This window comes from Vespa mandarinia, chromosome 6 (assembly GCF_050613455.1).
Source record: "Vespa mandarinia isolate Hongniang chromosome 6, ASM5061345v1, whole genome shotgun sequence".
NCBI lineage: Eukaryota > Metazoa > Arthropoda > Insecta > Hymenoptera > Vespidae > Vespa > Vespa mandarinia.
Genome location: NC_140815.1, coordinates 2,040,654 through 2,063,236, shown reverse-complemented (window position 1 = coordinate 2,063,236; position 22,583 = coordinate 2,040,654). Strand labels below are relative to the sequence as shown.

Below are 22,583 nucleotides of genomic sequence, written 5' to 3'. Positions count from 1 at the left end.
AGTACTTAGTCGGTTCGTCAGGTCGATCTTGTTTCTCTTGAAACAATGACGTTAGTTAACTATCTACAATAAAGGATATTATTTGCGACCATTTCAATCTGATACGTTCGACGACAACATTTATTATATGTATGCATGTATGTATAAAGATATTTTTGCATGACTTATCCCAATTACGATCGATGATATCTCATTCTCCTCCATCTTTGTCTTCTTTGTCACAGACGGAAGTAGAAAAGATAGAAAGATAAATATAAATATCGTACGAACATATAATAGTTACATTCTTGTCGCCGGCTAACGAAAATTATTCTTTTGCATATATATATATATATATATATATATATATATATATATATATATATGTCTATTTACGATTGGTATCGTGATCTATTATGATGGAATCGAATCGAAAATAAAAGTAAATATAACGAGAATGTTCGTGAGCACGTTTCACGCATGCATACATATGTACATATTTAATAAGTTTATAATTGAAAAGAAAAGAAAAAGAAAAAAATACAGTCAAAGGATCTTAATGATTGTAGCCTCTTAATATATGTTTATACATGGATGCATTCGAGGTCCATGCACATATATGAATACATTATTGATATTTAACAGAAAAAAAGATCGATGATAGAATATAATAAAAACAAAAAAAGAAAGAGAGAGAAAGAGAGAGAGAGAGAGAGAGAATAAAATAATAATAATAATAATGATAATAATAACAACAGAAACGAGTTGTTACATTGGTAGATACATATAACTTGTCCCTGACCTGCAAGAATAGTCATTGATTCTTTACTATGTCATTTAAAATCATTCTTACATTCTCCTGAAGCATCGCTTTCCCTTCGTCTTCTCGTTCTAAACTTTTTTTATTTCTTTCTTTTATTCTGTTTTTTCTCTCTCTCTCTCTCTCTCTCTCTCTCTCTCTCTCTCTCGATCTCTTACAAAAAAATCCACTAGTTAAATCGTAGAATCTAAAAAAATGAGAGAGAGAAAAAAGAAAACGATGTTTCTCGTTTACCCAACTTCCGTCCTGCAAAATGTTGAGAGTGATTTTATGAGCAACGTTAATCACTTCGCTCCGGATAATATTTCGTGGCTGACTGAGTGCAACAATGAAAATTATTTTCTTCGAAAACCGAAGGAATGAGAATCTATTATCTAAAATTTATTACAACGATCGCGTACGAGACGACTCTGCAAACTCTTATTTCAGGCTATGATTGGTTAAAGGTCGAAATAAAGAAAGGATAAGAAGGAAATGAGAAAGACAAAAAGAAAGAAAGAGAGAGAGAGAGAGAGAGAGAGAAAGATAATAAGAAAAGTTCAATTCCTTTTATCTGCAATGTCGGACAATGACAGAGTCGCAAATCAGTCAAATATAATAAACATGCAATTACATATATACGGGTTGTTCGGTTACATATAGAAAATAAATAAGTACGTCAGAACTGAATTCTATGCGTTAATATAACAAAAAAAAAAAAATAAGGAGGGGGAAAAAGAGAAAAAAAAAATGAAAGGGAACGTTCGTTTTAAAGAAAAATACGTAAACGTATCCACCGTGTGTGTTCGCTTTTTTAATTTTCTTCTTCTTTTTTTTTTGTCTTTTTTTTCTTTGCCCCCTACAATTACAATTAGTTTTATGTCATAATGTAATTGTAAAATAATCCTCTCTATCTTATTTCAATGAAATTACTTTGATGTAATCATCATCAGTTTCGATGGAAGCGTGAATAGGTCCTCTTATCATCGCGATTGTCGAATACGTTGTACGAACGGGCCGCATTTAAAAGCAGCCTTGATCGACAACACGTTGACGAAGTATTTCAACACTATCAATTGGAGTTTTGTAAACTACCGACTTTAAATGTCGTCCTCTCTCATCACTCTACCCCCCTCCCTTTTCCTTACGACTGATCGACCAACCGACAGATCGATCGATCGATCGATCGATCCCTTCTCCACCCATCAGTTCCCTGTTCACTATAAGTTAAAATCAAGTGGATTCTGGTCTGGACAAACCATACGTGAATAACAATCTGTAACTTGAAAACAAGGTCACATCGGGCATATATTTTACATATGAACCTTTTTTTCCTTATGTTCTTTCTCTTTCTTTTCTTTTCGTTTTTTTTTATTGTTCGAAAATTTTTTTTATGTAGAATCGACACCTGCTGTTACAGATACTTCCCATATGTAACCGGACACATTCCCTGTATATGCGCGTTTCCATGAGATTTGTTCGATTAAACATAAGAAAGAAAATGAAAAAAAAGGAAAAAAAACGATGCGTGAAAGTAATACGAGAATAGTAATTTGCAAAATTAAGCGCTATTTATTCATTGGTAATTATATACCAATATGCAAAATATTTCTTCGATCTTTCTGTAATACGTTTATTTTCATATAATAGATATTTTATCTTTATTTGTTAAACTTTGTCGTCATTTCGTTTATTTTATTTTTCAAAAAAATCAATAAAAAGACGAAAGTAATGTTCTTCAATCAACATTCTTAATTTATAATAATTAAGATAACAGTAACTCTACAAAAAAAAATTCTTAACGAGTTTGACAAGTTTAACATATATTTTTGGAATGACTATATATTATTGTTTAACGTAATTTAATGTGCAACTTTATACATACATAAAAAAAAGATCAATTTTCACGAAATATCTTAATTGAAAAATAAAAAAAAAAGAAAAGAGAGAGAGAGAGAAAGAGAGAGAGACAACTTATAACAATGTAATTCTTCCATTATTTATACTTTAATGTCATTGACGTAACAAGTAATATAATGTCGTTCGTTCTAAATATGTATTTCTAACAAAGTCAAATGATGCGTTAAAAATTATCAAACGAATTTTATTAATTACTTTACATCGGGAGAAGAAAAGAAATAAAATATTATTCGCAAATTCTAATAATCTTCTTGGAGTAAAATTGATCGGAGAGCAGCATGGTATGAATAAAGGAAAAGCATAAGAAGTCCTCGATAAATGATTTTTTAAGGACGTGAATTCGAAGTGAGCAAGGTCAACGTTGTCGGTACTTATTGTCTAGCAAAAGAACCTTAAGAATCGAGGAGGAATCGACTCTCATTGAAGGACAGTTATACGGGGCTAAGGACCGTCTCCTTCGTATTTTCCATAACGAATGAAAGAAAGATGGTGGACGTCTCACTGACCTCGGCCACCGGAGTCAGTTTAATACTTTTGAGTCTCTCTCGCAGCCATGTGTACTCCTTCTTCTTCTTTCTTTCTTTCTTTCTTTCTTCTTTTCCTTCTCTCTTTTTTCTTTCTTTCTTTTTTATTCATCGTTTACCTTCCGCCTCTCTTCCTCGTCACGGCGATCCAATTCAACAATGTAATTCACGCATCGCCCACGCGCGACCCAAATCCACATTGTGTGCTTTACGATATATAGTTGCTATATCGAATGCAACTTTATATTTTGAAGTAATGTAGATCCGGTCAAATCTTATTTCTTCGCAACAATAATTATATCAGTTGTAAATAAAAAATTGTAATAATAATAGTGGTAAAATTAATATAAATGGATTAATAAAAAATATATTAACATAAAATCATTTAATCTCTAAGTTTATAATATTATTAATTTATATACATATATATAAATATTATTATATAATTTATAATATTATTAATATATATATATATTAATAATTATATATATATATATTAAATAAATATAAATTATTATGAATTATTTATTTAAACAAATTTTGTACACATGTGTATTATGATTTGAATTAAGAAAAAAAAAAATAAAGAGAAAATGAAAAGAAAAAAACAAGATAAATTTGATCACGAAATAAAATATAAAACAGAAAGAACTAGAATCATTGTTAATGAGAAATATGCAGATAAGATAAAAATAGTAATAGATCGATTAACCGATAAGTTAATTGCATTTCAACGTCGAATGTCAAAGGTACAACCAACCATGTCAATTGAAAAATTGTTTTCGATTTAGCCTCGCGCCACTTAATCGCACGATGATTCAATTAGCGCCGGTTCTCACGAGTTTGTAGTTACTTTGCCGATCAACCGTATCACGCGACTCTTAAATGTATATTTTGTATGTTATATTGCATCTCTCTCTTCTTATCTTCCTTCTGAAAATTTTCCACCAAAATTATGATAACTGATAATATAAAAAGATGAAAAAAAGAAAAAAATAAGCAATAAAGTCTACGTAAACAAATAATAAATAAGATTGTCGCGTGTTTTACTGTCATATTAGCATTGCAAAAAGGAAAGAAAGAAAAAAAAAATAAAACTCTTATTATATCTTCAATTAAAAGACACGCAATTAAATATTAACAGGTTAAATAAGGATAATCAATGATAATAGTCAATATATTGTTAATTAAATAAATATTTTATAAAAGTTAGAACAATTTTTATTTTATCCAAAATTATCATAGAAATTATTCTACGCTATAATAAATATAGTTTTTGTAAATATTTGTATACAATATAAAGACATGTATTGAAAATCTTCATATATTTACACATATATAATATGATAACATATATATATGTATATATATATATATATGATAAGAGATCATTTTATATAAACGTAAAACTAATGTATAATACGATATTAAATGATGTCAAGAGCACTTTATCCAAGTAGATATATATACATGGACATATATCTACATTGAGATGTGTATACACATACACACACACATGAAAGAGTGACAAAAGAAAGTCTTAATGATCGAAGTAGGAAGTTAAGTCCAAGGACCTGTCGACCCGTCGATAATGACTTGTAGCTCGAGCAACCATCACTACTCCTGTCAACGACTCATAAACGAATGCGTGTTACGACTCTACGAAAGGCTTTCCGGTCGTAATCAATCGTTCTGACCTTACCCACTCTAACTTCTTCCGTATCCTATCAGACGATAGACATGTTTTGCGAATAGTTCTACAGAAAAAAAAAAGAAAAATAGTAAGAAAAAAATCTGATTTACCACTCTCACATTTTAGCCAATCATTTATCAATTACATAAATTAATCCAGTGGTTTCACATTGTTTCAATGTTTTTTTTTCCAAGTAAGGAAAAAGAGAAAAAAAAAGACAATAGATCCTCTTTTACTAAACGGAATCTTATTTCTCGCTAAAACCAATGAATTAGAGATTTAGATAAGGTTAAAACTCTTTAACTGTGCTGTTATAAATCTCTTTATCGTATGATTATCATTGTGCATAGATAATTATTAAATCATTAATCATAGACGGTAATTAATCGTGCGGTTTCATCGAATAAAAATATCAATAGCCTCATTCTTTTATTCCTTAATCTCGAAATAATCGAAAAAAAGGATCTGAAAGATCCGGAAGATGAACAAACGATCAAGAAGTAGTCACTCTTTTTTTTACATTTTTTTTTATTTTTTTCATTTCTCTTTTCTTTTTAATTTATTTACAATTATTTTTTTCGCTTTATAACCTCTCGTTACCTCTCCTATTTATAAAAGCACGAAGTCACTCTTCTGCAAGTTCTTCTTTTTTTCTTTTTGTTTATTCATTTTACAAAAATATTTTTTTCTTCACTATTTCTTCACGTATTTACTCGTTATCTCTCCTCTTTGTATAGACAAGTTAACAATTTTGTTTATTTTATAATTTACAAACTACATTGAAGAAGCAATTGATGTAGGTACGGGTGCATGTAACTAACTACGCTTTTGATTACATTTTTTTCTTAAAAGAAACCAACTAACTACGTTCTTTCAATTGTTTGAATATATAAAATATTAAAATTACGGCAAATTAGCAGTATTATTACTAATCTGAAATTATAATAAAAATGCCGCAGGATATTGGCTTGCGTAATAATTAACATCAAAGTGTTAGAAAAAAGAAAATGAGCGGGTAAATGTTGCGGGCGTATTAATGTTCGTAAATATATACGTACGTACATACTTAGATTTGTTACGTACGTTACATTCGGAATATATCGAGAAAAATCGAGATAAATCGTGCTTACTGTTAGAGATCGAAATTTTCCGCCTTTAGCTTTTTTCTTTTTTCTTCCTTTTTTTATTTTTTGCTAAAGTTTCCTACCGATTGCGTCAAACGCATTCGATTGGGCAAAAAAGAAAAAAGAAAAAAGAAAAGAAAGAGAAATATGATTAAAAACTAAGAAGTCATTTAGTTCGCCTCTTATCATTTTTATCGGTATTATAATATTATGCTAACGCACCTTGGCTAATGCAACGTAAACAAATCCGTTGTTATCTAATGAACATAATAAAGAACCGAGGAATAATTAAAAGTCTCGATCGTAATTAATTGAAGGAGAGAAAGAAAAAAGCAAAAGAAAAAGAGAAAAAACGAGAGAAAAAAACTGCGAAGAAAGAAAATGAAACGAATCACTTTGCTATTAAACATTTCTTCGTTTAAACTATGCCGTTGCTTCTTCTTCTTCTTCTTTTTCTTGTATTCAGGGTTAATTGAATCACGTCCAACAAGGGACTACCATTCGTTCTTGTTATTAAACGTTCTAGAGACACTTACGGAAAGCATTATGTTGCTTTTACCTTATCTAACGATAAATTGCTCTGCCAATTTGACAAATAAAAAGAAATAAGGTCAAGTACTTCAAGATCTAACTGGTTTTTTTTTTTAATAATCATTATCATTAATTGTTTTTAAAGTCCCGACTAATTGGACCTTCAAGAAAGAGAGAAAGAGAGAAAGAGAGATCGAACATTGCACTTATGAAGGAAACTAAAAATAACTTTTCGTATCTTAAATATAACAAACGTGCGTTAAATTTCAAATATTTTTATTTTTAGTCTTTCATTATTTGTGGAAAAACCATCGAATCATTTGAAAGCATAATTAACGTTCGAAAATAAACGATTTATTTGCAGTTTCATGAGATATCAATCGAGTGAAAAAATCGCGTGATACATGTCTAGGTATATTATTTTTCCTTCTCTCTCTTTCTTTCTCTCTCTCTCTCTCTCTCTCTCTCTCTCTCTCTCTCTCTCTCTCTCTCTCTCTCTCTCTCTCTGTTGCTTTCTATCTGTATATAAATAGTTAACAAAGGATCAACGCAATTCATACACGTAAGCGATTGCTCGGCCAGAGAACCATGTTGATTAAGAACGACATTAAATTGCATAATACCGATAACCCGCGTAACGATGATTAAGAGATTGCGGTACAATATAAACGACGATTATACTACGCGCGTGCGCGCGTGTGTATGTGTATGTATGTATGTGAAGCAAGCAAGTCGACCGATCATTCGCGTAATTCTACCTTGCCCGTCTTCTATTTCCGCCGATCTGGTACCATGATGCTTAATCGAGGTAAAAAATAGATTTAGAGAAAGAACGATTGAGATAATAAACATAGATAAATGAATTAATACGTTGACTCTCACGCAAATTATATAGAAATCGGTACATCGGTACATTATATACAAAACGGTATATCGATACATATTTGACTAATATCTTTTGTAACTGTGTTTATATAGTAAGCGTTAAAAATATATAATATTTATCTACATAATATTATTGTAGTTATTAATTTTGTTCATTGCGTTAATAATGATTACAAATTATATAAATCTCTAATTTAGAAAGAGAGAGAGAGAGAGAGAGAGAGAGAGAGAGAGAGAGAATAGAAGAAAACAAAAAAATTAAATCTAATTCATTTGTAGAATTATAATAAATCGAACGGATAAACAAAATATTTGTTAAAAGTATTTCTTATAAATGTTGATAAAAAAAACTTCAACTCAACCCACTTTGTAATTTTCCATCGCTGTTATAACGAAGACCTGTTTTTCCTACTTTTTCTTTTTTTTCTTTTTTGTATCCTTATAACATACTGTAATATTCTTACATCTGTACAATAAAAATGTTTGTAGTAGTTTTCATCAAGTATGTAACAAAAATATATTAAATTCTAAATATCATCTGAGAAACTATGAAGAATATTTTCTCTACACTGAATATTTTCGTATCTCTCTCTCTTTCTCTCTCTCTCTCTCTCTCTTTCATTCTCTCTCGCTCTTTCTCTTTCTCTCTCTTTCTCTTTCTCTCCCTTTCTCTTTCTTTCTCTATCTATCTCTCTCTCTCTCTCTCTCTCTCTCTCTCATACACACATGCACACAATGTAATTTTATTATATATTATACATCGGATAATAAGTTCCTCCATAAAACATAAAATACGTAATTTATGATTAGCGCGTGAAATAATACCACGTAATATTATGTGAAATAATATCACGTAATAACCTTTTGTTGGTAATACCGAGGTAATATGAAACAATTGACGCTGACAACGATTCACATAAGTAATTGTCCCAGCACGTAAAATAATTTTTTCTTTTGCGTATGTAATATAAATTTATTTCGATTTATCGGGCCAGTCAATCTACGGTTACGATCCAGAACGGTTTAAAATGTGGTTCAAGTTAAGCGAAATTATTTTTTGTGTTCTTTTTATTTTATTTTTTTACTTTTTTTCATTTTTTCTTTCCACGTGTATATACTTCTTGACTTGTATTTATTTGATCAGTATTTCAAACAAATAGTATTTAAAACAATAGGTATTTATAATAAAATATTAGAGTGCGATATAAGGGATGGAATATTTGACTGACGCTTAATTATTTATATTGATCTAAATATTCATACATATTGAGCATTTATTTTACAAAATACTTAACATATTAATTAATAGAAATATTAATCGAGTAATTAGAAATGTATCTATATTCCTTTTTTTTTTTTTTAAGTATTTATTCATTTATATCATTTTCAATGTTATTTCTCTAATTATTTATATGATTATTTTTTAATATTTTTCCTTTTTTTTTTCATTTTCTTTTTCTTTTTCTATGAATAAACCAGTAATTTTTAAAAACCACAGTAATTTTTTGGTAAAAATTAATATTTAAATAATTACGTCGGTATCATACTCAATGGAATGAAATATTATTACACACACACACACATATAAACATAAAGAGGATCGTTTTAATTTTAATCACTATTCGATTTGTCTTCTTTATATAAGTTATTATATAAAGTATATATTAAACATCCATTATCTTCTCTAATTGATGATGCCAACTATTTGCTACTGGAGCAATAAAATTCGACGTTAATGTTAACAAATTAGTTTTTGTTATTCTTCGATAAAAGATAATAATCGTAAAATAATTCTTATCTTAAAATTTGCCTATATTTTCGAAGAAAAAAAGGCATATCAATAACTTAATTATCAACAACAAAAAACAAATAAAAGTCGTGCTTAAATTCTTCTTAATGTACATATCGAAGAAAATATTTAAAAAATTACAAATTTCGCACGAGTATTATTCTACGTTTTCTATTTTATTTTTTATCATACGTTTTATCCATTTATTATTGAAAATTGATAATAAACCAATTGATAACAATCCGTAAATAAATTATGATTAATAATATTTATTTTATTTATGATTAATAATATTTATTATTAATCATAATTAATTATAATTAATAATATATTTGACAGCAAATAAATGTGATTACAAATACTTCAACAGATATCCGTCACACAGATCCGATTTTATATTCATAATTAATGATCAATGAAGCTAGATCAATTGTCACCAGGATTTTAAAGGAAGATAGAATTAAATAAATAAATAAAGTAAACAAATAGATAGAAAAAAGAGAGAAAGAAAGAGAGGAAAGGAAAAGAAAAATTAATAAAATTTGTTATATAATACAAGAGTTATAAAGTTTTTGTAATAATCAAAATTATTCGAGACTGCATAAAATAAATAAAATTTAATAGAGTCTGATTGAATTTAATACTCTAATAGTACCAATAGCTTGATAATAAGATTTGAACGATACAATAATAAAAGAGATAATGAGATATAATGTGTTGATAAAGAAATTCGATTATAATGCGTAATAATTAATCGAACTTTTAAATATCGAAATGTTAAGAAATTAATTCTTAACATACTTACATAAAAATGTAATATTTTGAAATTCGCCGAAAGAGCGACGAAATTATTTCCTTTGTCCGATATCATTAATCGATAAGTAATAGAAACTATTCGTATTAAATTGTACGCAACAAATGAAATTGAAAATAGAACTGATAGATAAAATTTGTTTTGAATTCAACATTGAATTCGATATGTTGACTGTTACAACGAAATTTGAAAGAGATTTAAATCATGATATTAAAGCGCGAACGTAACGTAACGTAAAAGAAAAGAAAAAAAATGTTTGTTATCCGTCAAAAAGTCGTGTCTGCGCTCTGCGAAATGTATAAGCATAACATTTTATTATACTTTTTACCTTCATATTATAGAATACAAATTAATCAGCAAGATGATTAACACGTCCTGTAATTACAAAAGAGACCGATTGGTATTTAGTAGCCATTAGATCAATTAAAAATCCTTACAACTGATTAATGCAATGTTAAATACTAGAAATAAAAAAGAAAAAAAAAGGAAAAAGAGAGAAGAAAAGCAGACAAATAAAAAGGAACGATTACCGATATTCTTATTTTGCAAAAACTTTTTCATAACAATTTAATAAAAAAAAAAAAAGAAATACATATCCACTCTCCCACTTCTTCTCTATCAATCTCTCTCTCTCTCTCTCTCTCTCTCTCTCTCTCTCTCTTTTTCTCTCTCTCTCTTTTTCTTTCATAACATGAATCGTAACGATACGAGTCATTTTAACAAGGATCAATCTTTTTCTTTTCTTTTACAAATAAGTCTTTCGTTTATTTTATACGTAGTATATATTAATGAATATAGTACGTAATATATACGTAATATATATATATATAAATATATCATTGATATGTATAATACGTATTTATAATTTATATAAGATATACGTAGTTCTGATAAAAAGAATATTTAAAAATAGGTCACGAATATAAAAATTTCTAATATATCACGAATATTTTTAAACATTTTTACATAATCTAAACATTTTTACATAATCTAAATTAAAGAGTCATGTATAGTTGTAGACTAGACAGTGTAATAAACGTAATATAATTAAATGGTAACGTAATAAATATTCGACTAAAACAATAATATCAATAAAAAGATCGTTGTCTTAAATAAATAAATAAAAAAAGAAATAAAAATAATCTAATTATATAAATAGTCATTACAAATTTTGGCATATAAAGTCGTTCTCATATTTATCAAAAATTAAATTCATAAAATAACATGGTTCGATAGAAAAGTGAAATTTATATGTTTCGTAAATTACAATCTTCACAATTCAATAATTATGAAACTAGTATAAGTTTATTTACGGTCTATATATTAACTCACTATTAATATATTAATACACTTATTTTTCTTTTATCGTTAAGTAATTCTCATAAAACTCAATTCATAATGAAATTACATTGATTTACATTTCCAAGAACATGGAAAAAAGAAAATTTATTAACATTTATCAATATTATTGCATCTATTGTAATGCAAATCCTTAAATATCTTTTTAACAAGAAAAATAAAGTCACACGTCACTTTTTTATTAGATGATTACACTTACTGGCCAATTCTGTATTAAAAAATTATATTATATTATTATAGTACTTTATAACTCTTTTATTTATACATATATAAAATATTAAAAATTCAAACATTACTTATCGATCAATTCAATATCGTCAAATATTAATTAAATAATATACCTTTCACTTATTGATCAATCTTATACTAAACTATTATATTATATTATTATATAATATAAAAAATAAAAAATCAAAAATAAAATATTGAAAATTCCGTCATTATTAATTGACTAATCATCAAATATTATAAATTACATAGAAATGAAAGAAAAATGATAAAACCAAACTCGAATGATAAAAGGAAATGAAAACATTCTGTAAATTAGGTACTCACTTTACATATGTATCCACATATGTCTAGTTTCTTTAAATCCAGTAAGTTATGCAATCCTGACATAATAGTAATCAATAATTACGGTAGTCATGGTAACCGTGGGTAACAATAGAAAAAGAAAAATACGTGTAATCATCAAAATATTGCAACAATCAACATTGTTGCGATTATCGATGAAATACGATTTGTTTCTTTCTTTTGTCCCGTTTTCTTTTTTCTTCTTTTTATTTCGTTTTCTTCTTTTTCTTCTTCTTCTTTTTCTTCTTCTTTTTGTTGATGCTTCTTTCTTCTTCTTTTCAATTACAACCTAAAACGATTGCGAAATCGTCCGCTCGTCATTATCAAACGTAAGTAATTGTTCTATGAACATAATTGGATTTTTATTAACTCCTTCGAGCATCTTAACTGCACGTCACTTACAACTTACGTAACTTATCTTTCTTTTTCAAATTTTGTTTACAACGGTTACGAAAAATACATATACATATATAGATAAATCGTCCACTTGAAGGAACGAACGAATGAACGAACGATCGTAAATTCGGCAGACAATCGTAAAACAAAAGAAAAGCAAAAAGAAAAATAATAATGCCGTAAATCCTGTGAGTAACGCGATTTGATTTATAATGATTGCAAGATTGAATAATATAATATCGCAAAACTAGTAAACTCCTGACGAACTATTGCATGATCCAACGTATTATCCTCCTACTTTTTCTTTTTATTTTTTTATTTTTGAGTTACATTATGTATGGTTAAAGATCGCATTTTTTCTTTGCTTCTTCACAAACGTAAGAAAGATAGAAAAAGAAAGAGAAAACGAAAAAGAGAGAGAGAGAGAGAGAGAGAGAGAGACAGAAAGAGAAAACTGGTTAAGAAATTTTTTTTTAAATAGGATTAAAGTAGGAAACGTTCTATCTGACTAACGGCACCATTAAAATGATTTACATATGTACTAATATAAAATAAAGATAAAAATATGAGGAAAAAAATTACCGATTAAATTATCGATTAAAATCTTCTCGATGATGTAATAAATATGATACGTAAAAAGAAAAAACAAAGAAAAAAATATAAATAAAACAAAAAGGAAAAAAAAGCAAAAGAAAAAAAGAAAAAGAAGAAGATATCTAAATACGTAAAACTAAAACAACTCATACGTAGCTACGTGTAAATACTTACGATAATTACATCGATATAACGTTTTATTCCTGTCTCTGTTATCTTACACGAACACATAAGGTTTATCGCAAAAGGATGATCGAAAAAATTATAAATGTGTTAGAATTCATGTTGAATAAGGGAAGTAAGGCGACTAAGAAATTGAGACCGTGGAAAATTCAAATCCGATTCGCGTTGCGTCATTCTCATTTTCTTCTTATTAAGATGAAGAAGAAGAAGAAGAAGAAAAAGAAAAAAGAAAAAGAATAAGAAAAAAATAAGTATAGGATAATTAGACATATATATATAAAATATGTGTGCAAGTACTTACGTATACGTGTATGTATATCGATGACGAGTAAATTAGAGTGCAAAAAAACGAGAACTTATACAAGGGTGATTTATATCATCTGTTTATAAAAAGAAAGATAGATAGATATATAGATAGATAGATAGATAGAGAGAGAGAGAGAGAGAGAGAGAGAGAGAGAGAGAGAGAGAGAGAGAGAGAGAGAGCAAAATAGGAGGGCGGAGGAGAATAAAAAACTACAGTGTTATGAGATTGTTACGATTACACATACATATTATCATGCGTATGTATATGTTTTTATATGTAATAATAAAAAGGAAAAAAAAGGAGAAGAAGAAGAAAAAAAAAATATCGATCCATCATCGAGGGAGTGATGTCCTATCGTCGAGATCTCTCAAACAGAAATTACGATTTTTAAGTGTAAAATCATTTGTTGAAATCATATGTTTTAATCATTTATTATAATAGATGATTGAGCTCTGTTATGTATCTATCTAGTATATATACAATAGACACGTAACGTGGCTATTATTTTCCAATATAAATTTTGCATGATCGGGAAACAAGACAAAAAGATTGAGTACATGAAAAGATTCTCATGAAAAGTTTCACTCGTTCTTTAAAATATTTTAAAATATATGGCAATCAACGAGGTACGTTTACGAAATATATAATGGCACATGTAACAAGATTATCATTTGTAATTAAATTCAAGGTGGAACATTTTGTTCTTTTCTTTTTATTTTCTATTTTTTTCTTTTTCGTTTCTTTTTTTTTCTCGTTTTTTTCCCCTTTTTCTTTTTATTTTTTTTTTCTTATGGTGATCCTCAAAATTCACGTTATTATAATCGTCAATCACCTTACGAATTTTTTTTTTAATACTGATGAAATACGTAGAATAAAAGAAAAAAAAAGTACGTAAAGTAAAATATTAAATTATGCCAATTTGAGGGAACATTTTAAATCTATTCTCTATCTCTGTTTCTACATCGATAAATGCATTCACCTTCGAAATAGCCAATAAGTACATATATCCATACATATGTACATACATACACACACATATTCATACATACACATATATATAAATATATATATATATATACATATATTATATATATATATACATATATTATATATATATACATATATTATATATATATACATATATTATATATATATACATATATTATATATATATACATATATTATATATATATACATATTTATTGGTGCTATGTGGTGGTATATTATATATACATATTATTGGTGCCCATAGGCAGTATCATAATACTATGCATTCATACAACAGCAACCTAAGAAAACATTATGCAAGGTACAAGTCAGCAGAAAGCTGGCCTTGACAATGACCACTAACTGTGGCTCATGTTTGCGCGACGTGAGACCTGTCAGCCAACCAGCCAACCAACAAACGGCTGAACGCAATCGGCTGGGTTATCTTCCGTAATGTGTGTCTATGTTTGTTTTACACCATAGTACTTCATACACACATACGTAGATATACACGTAGATATACAACATAGATAAACATATACATTCTTACAAACTTGATATCAAAAATGTCCAGTAATTTTTTAATAAGATATCATCGGCAAATTAATGAAGTTAATTTTATAATATGTTTTTCTTTTTTCTTTCCTCTTTTTTTTTTTGCTATTTTTTTTTTCTTTTTTAAAATGATAGAAATAACGAAACTCTAAACAACGCATTTAAAAAAGATTATATCTAAATGAAATATTTTAGTTGAATCTTCCTGGTTTCTTGACAGATTGCGTGTACAAACTCATCATGATTCTCCGTTGGGAAATTTAAATATAAGGAATTAGATATAAAGATAAGAAAGGTCCCATTTGTTTCTTCGAAACTCGTTTTATTAAAGTTTTCCTAGAAATAACTAAGCAATATAATATTTATCCTCCTCGTTATAGTTTATAAGTTTAATTATCTTTCGAACAGACACAAAATCAAATTGCACGATCTTTCGGGCTTCAAAAATTCGAAGATTAGAATTGAATCGATGGATAATATGTTAGATGATTCTCAACATTCTAATTACTTATTTTGAGTGCAACGATATTTCGTTCGGAGCGACGTACGTTTGCACGTCAATATTTACAATTCACATAACTTATGCTCTTACTCGATCGGCATTACGTGCAATGTTTTAAACACATAAGGTTTATATAATCCATTTAATAATATTCCGTGAGCATCGAGGAAAAAATTTATTCGGATTAAAATGTTAGATGTTCGTATATTTATCGATAATTCGACGCTTTTATTATTTTTTTAAATGCCAAAGGATACTTTAATATACGTTCATAATAACCTTAAAATTAACGTGTTATTCTTTATCTATGATTACATTATCATCGAATTTTTCAACATTTGCATTGTTATTGTTAGTTAGCAATAAATCCAATTGCAATTAAATAATATTATTGATTAACGATAAATATTAATCGCGCGAACCAATAAGAAAAAAATGGCAGTGTTTATTTTCTTTCTTTATTTTTTTTTACCCTCGCATATTTACACGTCACACGAAGAGTTACGTGAATGGAACACTTTGGGAGAACTAATCTCCACGTCACGCTAAGAAAAAAATTATTATGTCATAATTCTAATGACTCACGAAAGTATATGTTTGATGTTTTTATTCAAGTTACTTTTTTTTTGTTTTTCCTTTAAGAAACGATGAACTAATCTTACAATTTCGGAACATCATTCTTTAATCATACATTCTTTCTCATAATCGCATTAATGAAATTAATCGATAATTAAACGGAAATCCACTAGATTGTTAAAGAATTATCTCTCATAAAAAATGGGGGAAATATTTTAAAAATTAGCAATAAATAGTTTTTTATTTCTTCTGTTTCAACAGTGAAAAACATACAAATATATTTTGAAATGAATAAATACGTTTATTTGAAAAGGATTATTATAATATTTCTGTAAATAATTATATTATTTTGCATTATATTATATTCAGTTACAATACAATACATTATATTATATTATATTATATTATATTATATTATATTATATTATATTATATTATATTATATTGTATTATATTATATTATATTGTATTATAGTAGATTATATTATATTAGATTATATTATATTATAGTATATTATGTTATATTATATTGTATTATATAGTGAAATTTATACGATAAATTAAATATCTTTATACTTATAAAAGTAAAATGTATTTACTATATATTGGTAATAAATATGAAAATAAAAATGTTTAACATAAAAAGACACCCTATGTGTTCTCTATTAAATATTTACTCTTACTCTCCTTACCCAAAAAATTGATTTTTCTATTCCAAATCTTGGCACGCGAAATCATGCAAACTCTTAGTATGTTCATATTCTTTTATACGAAAAATCAAAATACGGAAGATGTAAAAAATTCTTACGCAAATCGAGATTTGTATTAGGATCACAGAATACCCAAAGAGGTAATATGAAAGATCGTGCCACCTCTTGGTAAATTATATTCTCCTATTTGAAAAATAGAAATACGGAGGACGTGAAAAATTCTCACGCAAATTCTAATCTCGTATCAGGATCACATAATGTGCGAAGAAGTGGCACACGAAATTATGCCGCCTTCAGGTAAGTTATTCTTTCCTATTCGAAATTTTAAATCCTAAAGAGATTAGAAATTTTTCCTGCAACTTGAGATTTGTATCAGGACCACAGAATATGGCATACGAGATCGTGCCATCTCCTGATATGTTCGAAATTTCAAATGCTGGGTATAACGGAGAATTCTTCTCATATCGAACTTTGTAAGCTTTTCTTTTTAGAATTTAAAAACTTTCTTTTGGTCACTTATTTTTTCATCATATATTTATTACATAAAGATGAATTTGGTATATGAAGAATAATGGGTGTTGTGAAGTTGAATTTAAAAAAGAACATATTGAATTATTATTTACAATAATCATTTATTTTCTATTCAATTATTTATCTGTACACAATACCCCCTATTTGGTAATTATAAGGATATTTACTTAATCATATAAATCGTTATATAATATAATACAATATTATATAATTTAAAGGCATACAATGTAGTATAATGTAATATATATATATTAATAGATTAATAAAGAACAACAGATTTTATTATTTGTCTTGTACAGTTTTTTATTTGTGCATGATATTAATACATTGTTGTGGATTTAACTTTTGTTTGTACAATTTCCCCATCTTTTACGATGCATATCATTGTATTCATCTATAATACAGGTTTGTTCTAAATGCTTTCATTTTTCTTTATCTTTTCTTTCTTTTGCTTATGTTCTATGTCTTCTTGTGTAATTTTTATTGTCATCACTATTTGCCAAATTTTGAAACATTTAGAATTTATTTAATTACGTTGAAATGAGTCTGGCCAACTGAAAAGGAAACTAATTGAATTATTTTTATTTTTTATATAATATATAATTATTTTATATTTTGTATTTGAAAATTTATTTTGATTGTATTTAGAAAGAAAAATCACAGACTTATTTTGTTTTTATACTTTCTTGGTCATAAAATTCCCCTACTGTTAAAACTAGAAGACTGGGATATCCTCCACAATAAATTTTCTCTTATAATTTGTGTCGAGTAATAATAATAAATTAAAGTTTACTATTAGATTTTTGCGAAGAAGAAAATATCATTATGAATGGCTCATTTTTTATTCTTCTACAAGACAGCTAAACATGATTCCAATTCTTTCTTACCTTTATATCATTACAGTTTTGTACCGCTAAAGGAAACCTACAAAACATACATAATTAATAAACATACATAATTATTTTAATTATTATCAAGATTAATTTAAGTTAAAAATTATCATCTACGTAGTCATCTGTGACACTATAATCTTTTACTCTTATTAGAAAATTAACAAGAGATCTCTGATTTGTCTGACTTTGATAAAATGAATTATCTCATTAGTATCACATTTTTTAGTGATAAAATTACCAAAAAGAGCCAACAATAAAAGATATTTGAGATATTTTGTTGCTACTTCATTGATAGTTTCATTTTCATTGAACATGTCCACGAATCATGTTTAATCTTTCAAATTTGAAACTTTGTTTCAAGCCATAAATTTTTCATATATAATAATCAAACGAAAGCACAATAATAAAATATTTATTTATTTTTATACCTAGACTTTCGAAATATTCTATTTTATTAATATTATTGAATAATCAAAATGTATTGTCGAACAATTCCAAAAAGAGAATATTATTCTTATCTTCTTATATTTCTATATCAGTTATTAATCCTCCTAATGATATTTTCCTATGTTCAAAACAGCGAGGTTATGTTTGTAATTAATTATAACTAAATATTAATAAATAAAATACAGAAAAGTATATAAGTATGCCATTACATAGGCCATTGTATATTTTTATTTATTATAATATATCTACTTCTTAGATGTATTAAATAAAAATTCGCATGAATTATTTCTTTTCTTCAGACAATTGTCCCACAATTATTGAATAATATCGTATTGTTTCTATTAATATTTCCTCAATATTCATTTCATATAATTAATTATTTTCGATGTTATTTTCCTTTTTAATTTCACAATCGTGTTCTGATTGTTCATTACAAAAAAGAATTCATTTTTAATATATCTAACTTAACTTGTCTTGCGTAGTAATTATAAAATAAACAAAATACAGTCGAACGTTAGGACTGAATGAGCCTTAAGGGTAGTAACTTCTGCGGATTAATATATGTATGACGAAAAATATTATGTCCGAACGTACGGCAAAATAGAAATACGCATATATATAAAATGTCCCGTTTATAGGGACACAGGTCGTACTTCTTACGAAATAAACTTCCTTTAATTATGATCGATGATTTGATAAATATAAAAAAGATATAAAGAACGGCGTTTGTTTAAAACATGCAGACTAAAAACCGGTAACAAACTATACAAGATTATTCTTGCTCCTTAAAGAAAACTGATAAATTTAATAAATATTTTATAATAATAAAAGAAACTTTTATAATAACATTGTTGAATTGTCTCGACAAATGTTGTCGAACTGTGAAAAGAAATATATGATGAAATGAATTTGACTTTGAAATTTCCCTTCGTCGTTCCAACCTCTATAAAAAGAATTAGTACTGTATGATGCGTTATTTCATGCACAAACAAAATCTGTAAATAAATTTTTTTGCAAGTTCCATCCATCCCGAAATATCGCAATTTTTTGAAATAAACGGGATACTCTGTGTGTGTGTGTATAAAAATATTCTATAAATTTTGTTTTCTGTCATATATAATTTACATATTAATTAATATCTTTATGAAACAAATAACAATTACGACAAATCGAACGCTACACAATTATTACCTCTCAATATGGAATATAAAAAGAAAATAATGTATTATAATATATATGAAATATATTATTTGCTAAAAAGTTTTGCTGTCATATATAATTAACATATTACCTTAGTAATAATATCTCTATGAAATAAATAAATAAGAAATACGATAAATGTAACACTACATTACTATTACCTCTCACTACTAATATGAAACAGAGCGTAAACTTTGACTTTTATAAGAGAATAATAACTGGACCGTTGAATTATAGTTAAGAACATTTTAAAAGATTCGAAAATATGTAGAAAAAAAAGTATGAACTCATCATTATGAAAGATGTAGGTATACAAAATAAAAGAAAGAAGGAATGTTAAAAAAAAAACGATAATAAACGATAATAAACGATACAAGTTGCAATTTGTCAGATATATAAGAATCTGAACATTTTAAATGTACGTATGTAAAAAGTAACCTTTGAAATTTACATAATCATTAATTAAGTGAATTTTTATAAAAGTCGATCTTTTAAATTCTTTACTTCTATATTTTATCAACAGATGGCAACAAATACAAGAGGTCTTATATCCACCCATTATCTTTATGCGTCGGTAATGTCGTTATATACCATTTAAGCTTCCGTATAAATTTTATCTTATTTCAATGAACGATCGTATATATTATCAATCTAAATTTTATTTATTAAAATCTTATTTATCAATATACTTGCAATTTATCTATTAGATATCAGAAAAGTATCAAATATTTATCATAATATAAGTAATAATTCATAATGTATAAAAACACATGCTTTTATTTGATAATCTTTAAAAATAAGTAAAAACATTTATAAACATTGAAATGCGTATTATGTGGAAGAAAACATATCAAAATAGAATTTAAAACGCACAAAAATTAATGTTCTAAGGAAATATTCAATTTGTGGCAATCTGAAATTCTTTTCAAATGCCTTTATTAAATGTAATTTAACAATGGTATAATATACATATATGTATTTATGTATATATATATTATTGAATTATTACTATCTTAAGAGTTTTTTCTATAATTACGATTGCTATTCTTCTTCTTTCATCCACCTGGGCTAATAGCTCATGTATCAGATAATAATAAAGACTTCTCATTTGTTTATTAATCAATTAATTTGACAATAAACTATTCTTATCATTGATATATCTAGCCTGGTGGACATATTTAGCAGTTACTGGTACGTAGTAGAAGTATCTATAATCGTTTCGTTGATTGATCAATTCTTCAATACGGTTTTGAAGAATTTTTGTTTTTCTAAGTTCTTGTTCTAAGTATACAAAATTTAAATATTTTTCATAATCTTGCTGATGCGTTACATATACATAACGAACAAGAAATCTGGTTATGGGGTGCTGAAAATAATAAAAATATAAACATATCATGTAATATGAATAAATATATAAAATAATGGTATAACTATCATATCAATAATATTAATTCATGATATTAAATTAATTAATATTTCATACTCTATAATATTCCCAAGGTTTTGGCGTATATCCTTCTGGTATAGGTTCAAGTGTTGCTGGACCCACGAACACATTTACGCAAAATGTCAGGATTGATAATGGTATTACACCCAACATAACATAGAAATGTAGCAGATCTTTACATTTTGACCATTGCCATTTAGTACTTTTTATCATCATTACTTGGTCATGTGACATACATCTTATCTGATCTGTAATGATATAAAGTAATAATATATTATAACTTTTAGACTATTACAGAGATTAAATATACATTGGCTTTTATCAGTTAATATTAATATATTAATTTAATACCAATGGTAATTAAAATTAAATAAATATTTGAACAAAACTATCAAAGACAAATCAAAATAAAATAAAATTGATATAAGAGACTTATATTTTTTTATGTAAACTTAAATTTTTCAAATATGTACAATATGATAATATATAATCTTAAACATATATAATTTAATTTAGTCTAGTTTATTATATATAATAAGTTATAACATAATAAATAATATGAATAATATGTTTGAAATTTTCAAAGTGAAAAAGGAAAAAATTATTATCATAGTTATTTATGTCAATTATTATAGCTAATTCCTTATAAAATATTGCATAACAAGATTACTATATCGTTCATAAATCATTCATAATTTAAAACTGACATGGATATATAGATATATAAAATATTCGAGGTATAAATTTTATTACTTACTATTTATAGAAGGTTCTTTTAACAATAATGTAGGAAGTCTACTGAGTTTTTGGCTCGTAGAACGCAGAAATATACTCCAGACTGCCATTTTGCCTCCTGCAGACTGAAAGTAGTAACAAGAGTGATCAATTATCCATGTTTTATCGTATCGCAACAGCTGATCGAAACAGCGCGAAATTTCAAACATGATAGATTATATAACTATCCTATAAACAAAATATTATAAAAGATGTAAAATTTAAAACACTCGTCAAACTTTGTTTGCACATTAATTCGCATGCGTTTTTATATTATTACATTTTTGAACGTTTTCAAATTTACAGAACATAAATGCAATTCAGATTTATATAAATTATCGATAATATTATTCATTTGTAATAATATAGGATTTTAGTCTCATTAAAAAAAAAATTCAATCATGTTTTTTCCAGACAAATCAAATTACAAACAGATTGTATTATTACTTTGATTCGACAGCTTAGAGTTATACAATAAATTTATTCAATGT

General features: G+C 26.7%; 1 protein-coding gene across 2 annotated transcripts; it reads right to left on the bottom strand.

Annotated features, from left to right (window-relative positions):
• Positions 1–18,236: 18,236 nt before the first annotated feature.
• Positions 18,237–22,178, bottom strand: ND-SGDH (NADH dehydrogenase (ubiquinone) SGDH subunit). Of its 2 annotated transcripts, XR_014982265.1 has the most exons (4): positions 22,076–22,178; positions 21,355–21,566; positions 20,908–21,237; positions 18,237–18,255 (listed from the first exon to the last, which is right to left on the bottom strand). XR_014982265.1 is itself a non-coding variant. In XM_035864208.2 (3 exons), the coding sequence occupies exons 1-3, from the start codon at positions 22,161–22,163 to the stop codon at positions 20,995–20,997; spliced, it is 543 nt and encodes a 180-aa protein (XP_035720101.1). In that variant the 5' UTR covers positions 22,164–22,178; the 3' UTR covers positions 20,774–20,994. The 2 variants fall into 2 exon arrangements, 1 of the variants encoding a protein (XP_035720101.1); XM_035864208.2 differs by lacking the exon at positions 18,237–18,255 and having other exon boundaries at positions 20,774–21,237.
• Positions 22,179–22,583: the final 405 nt, after the last annotated feature.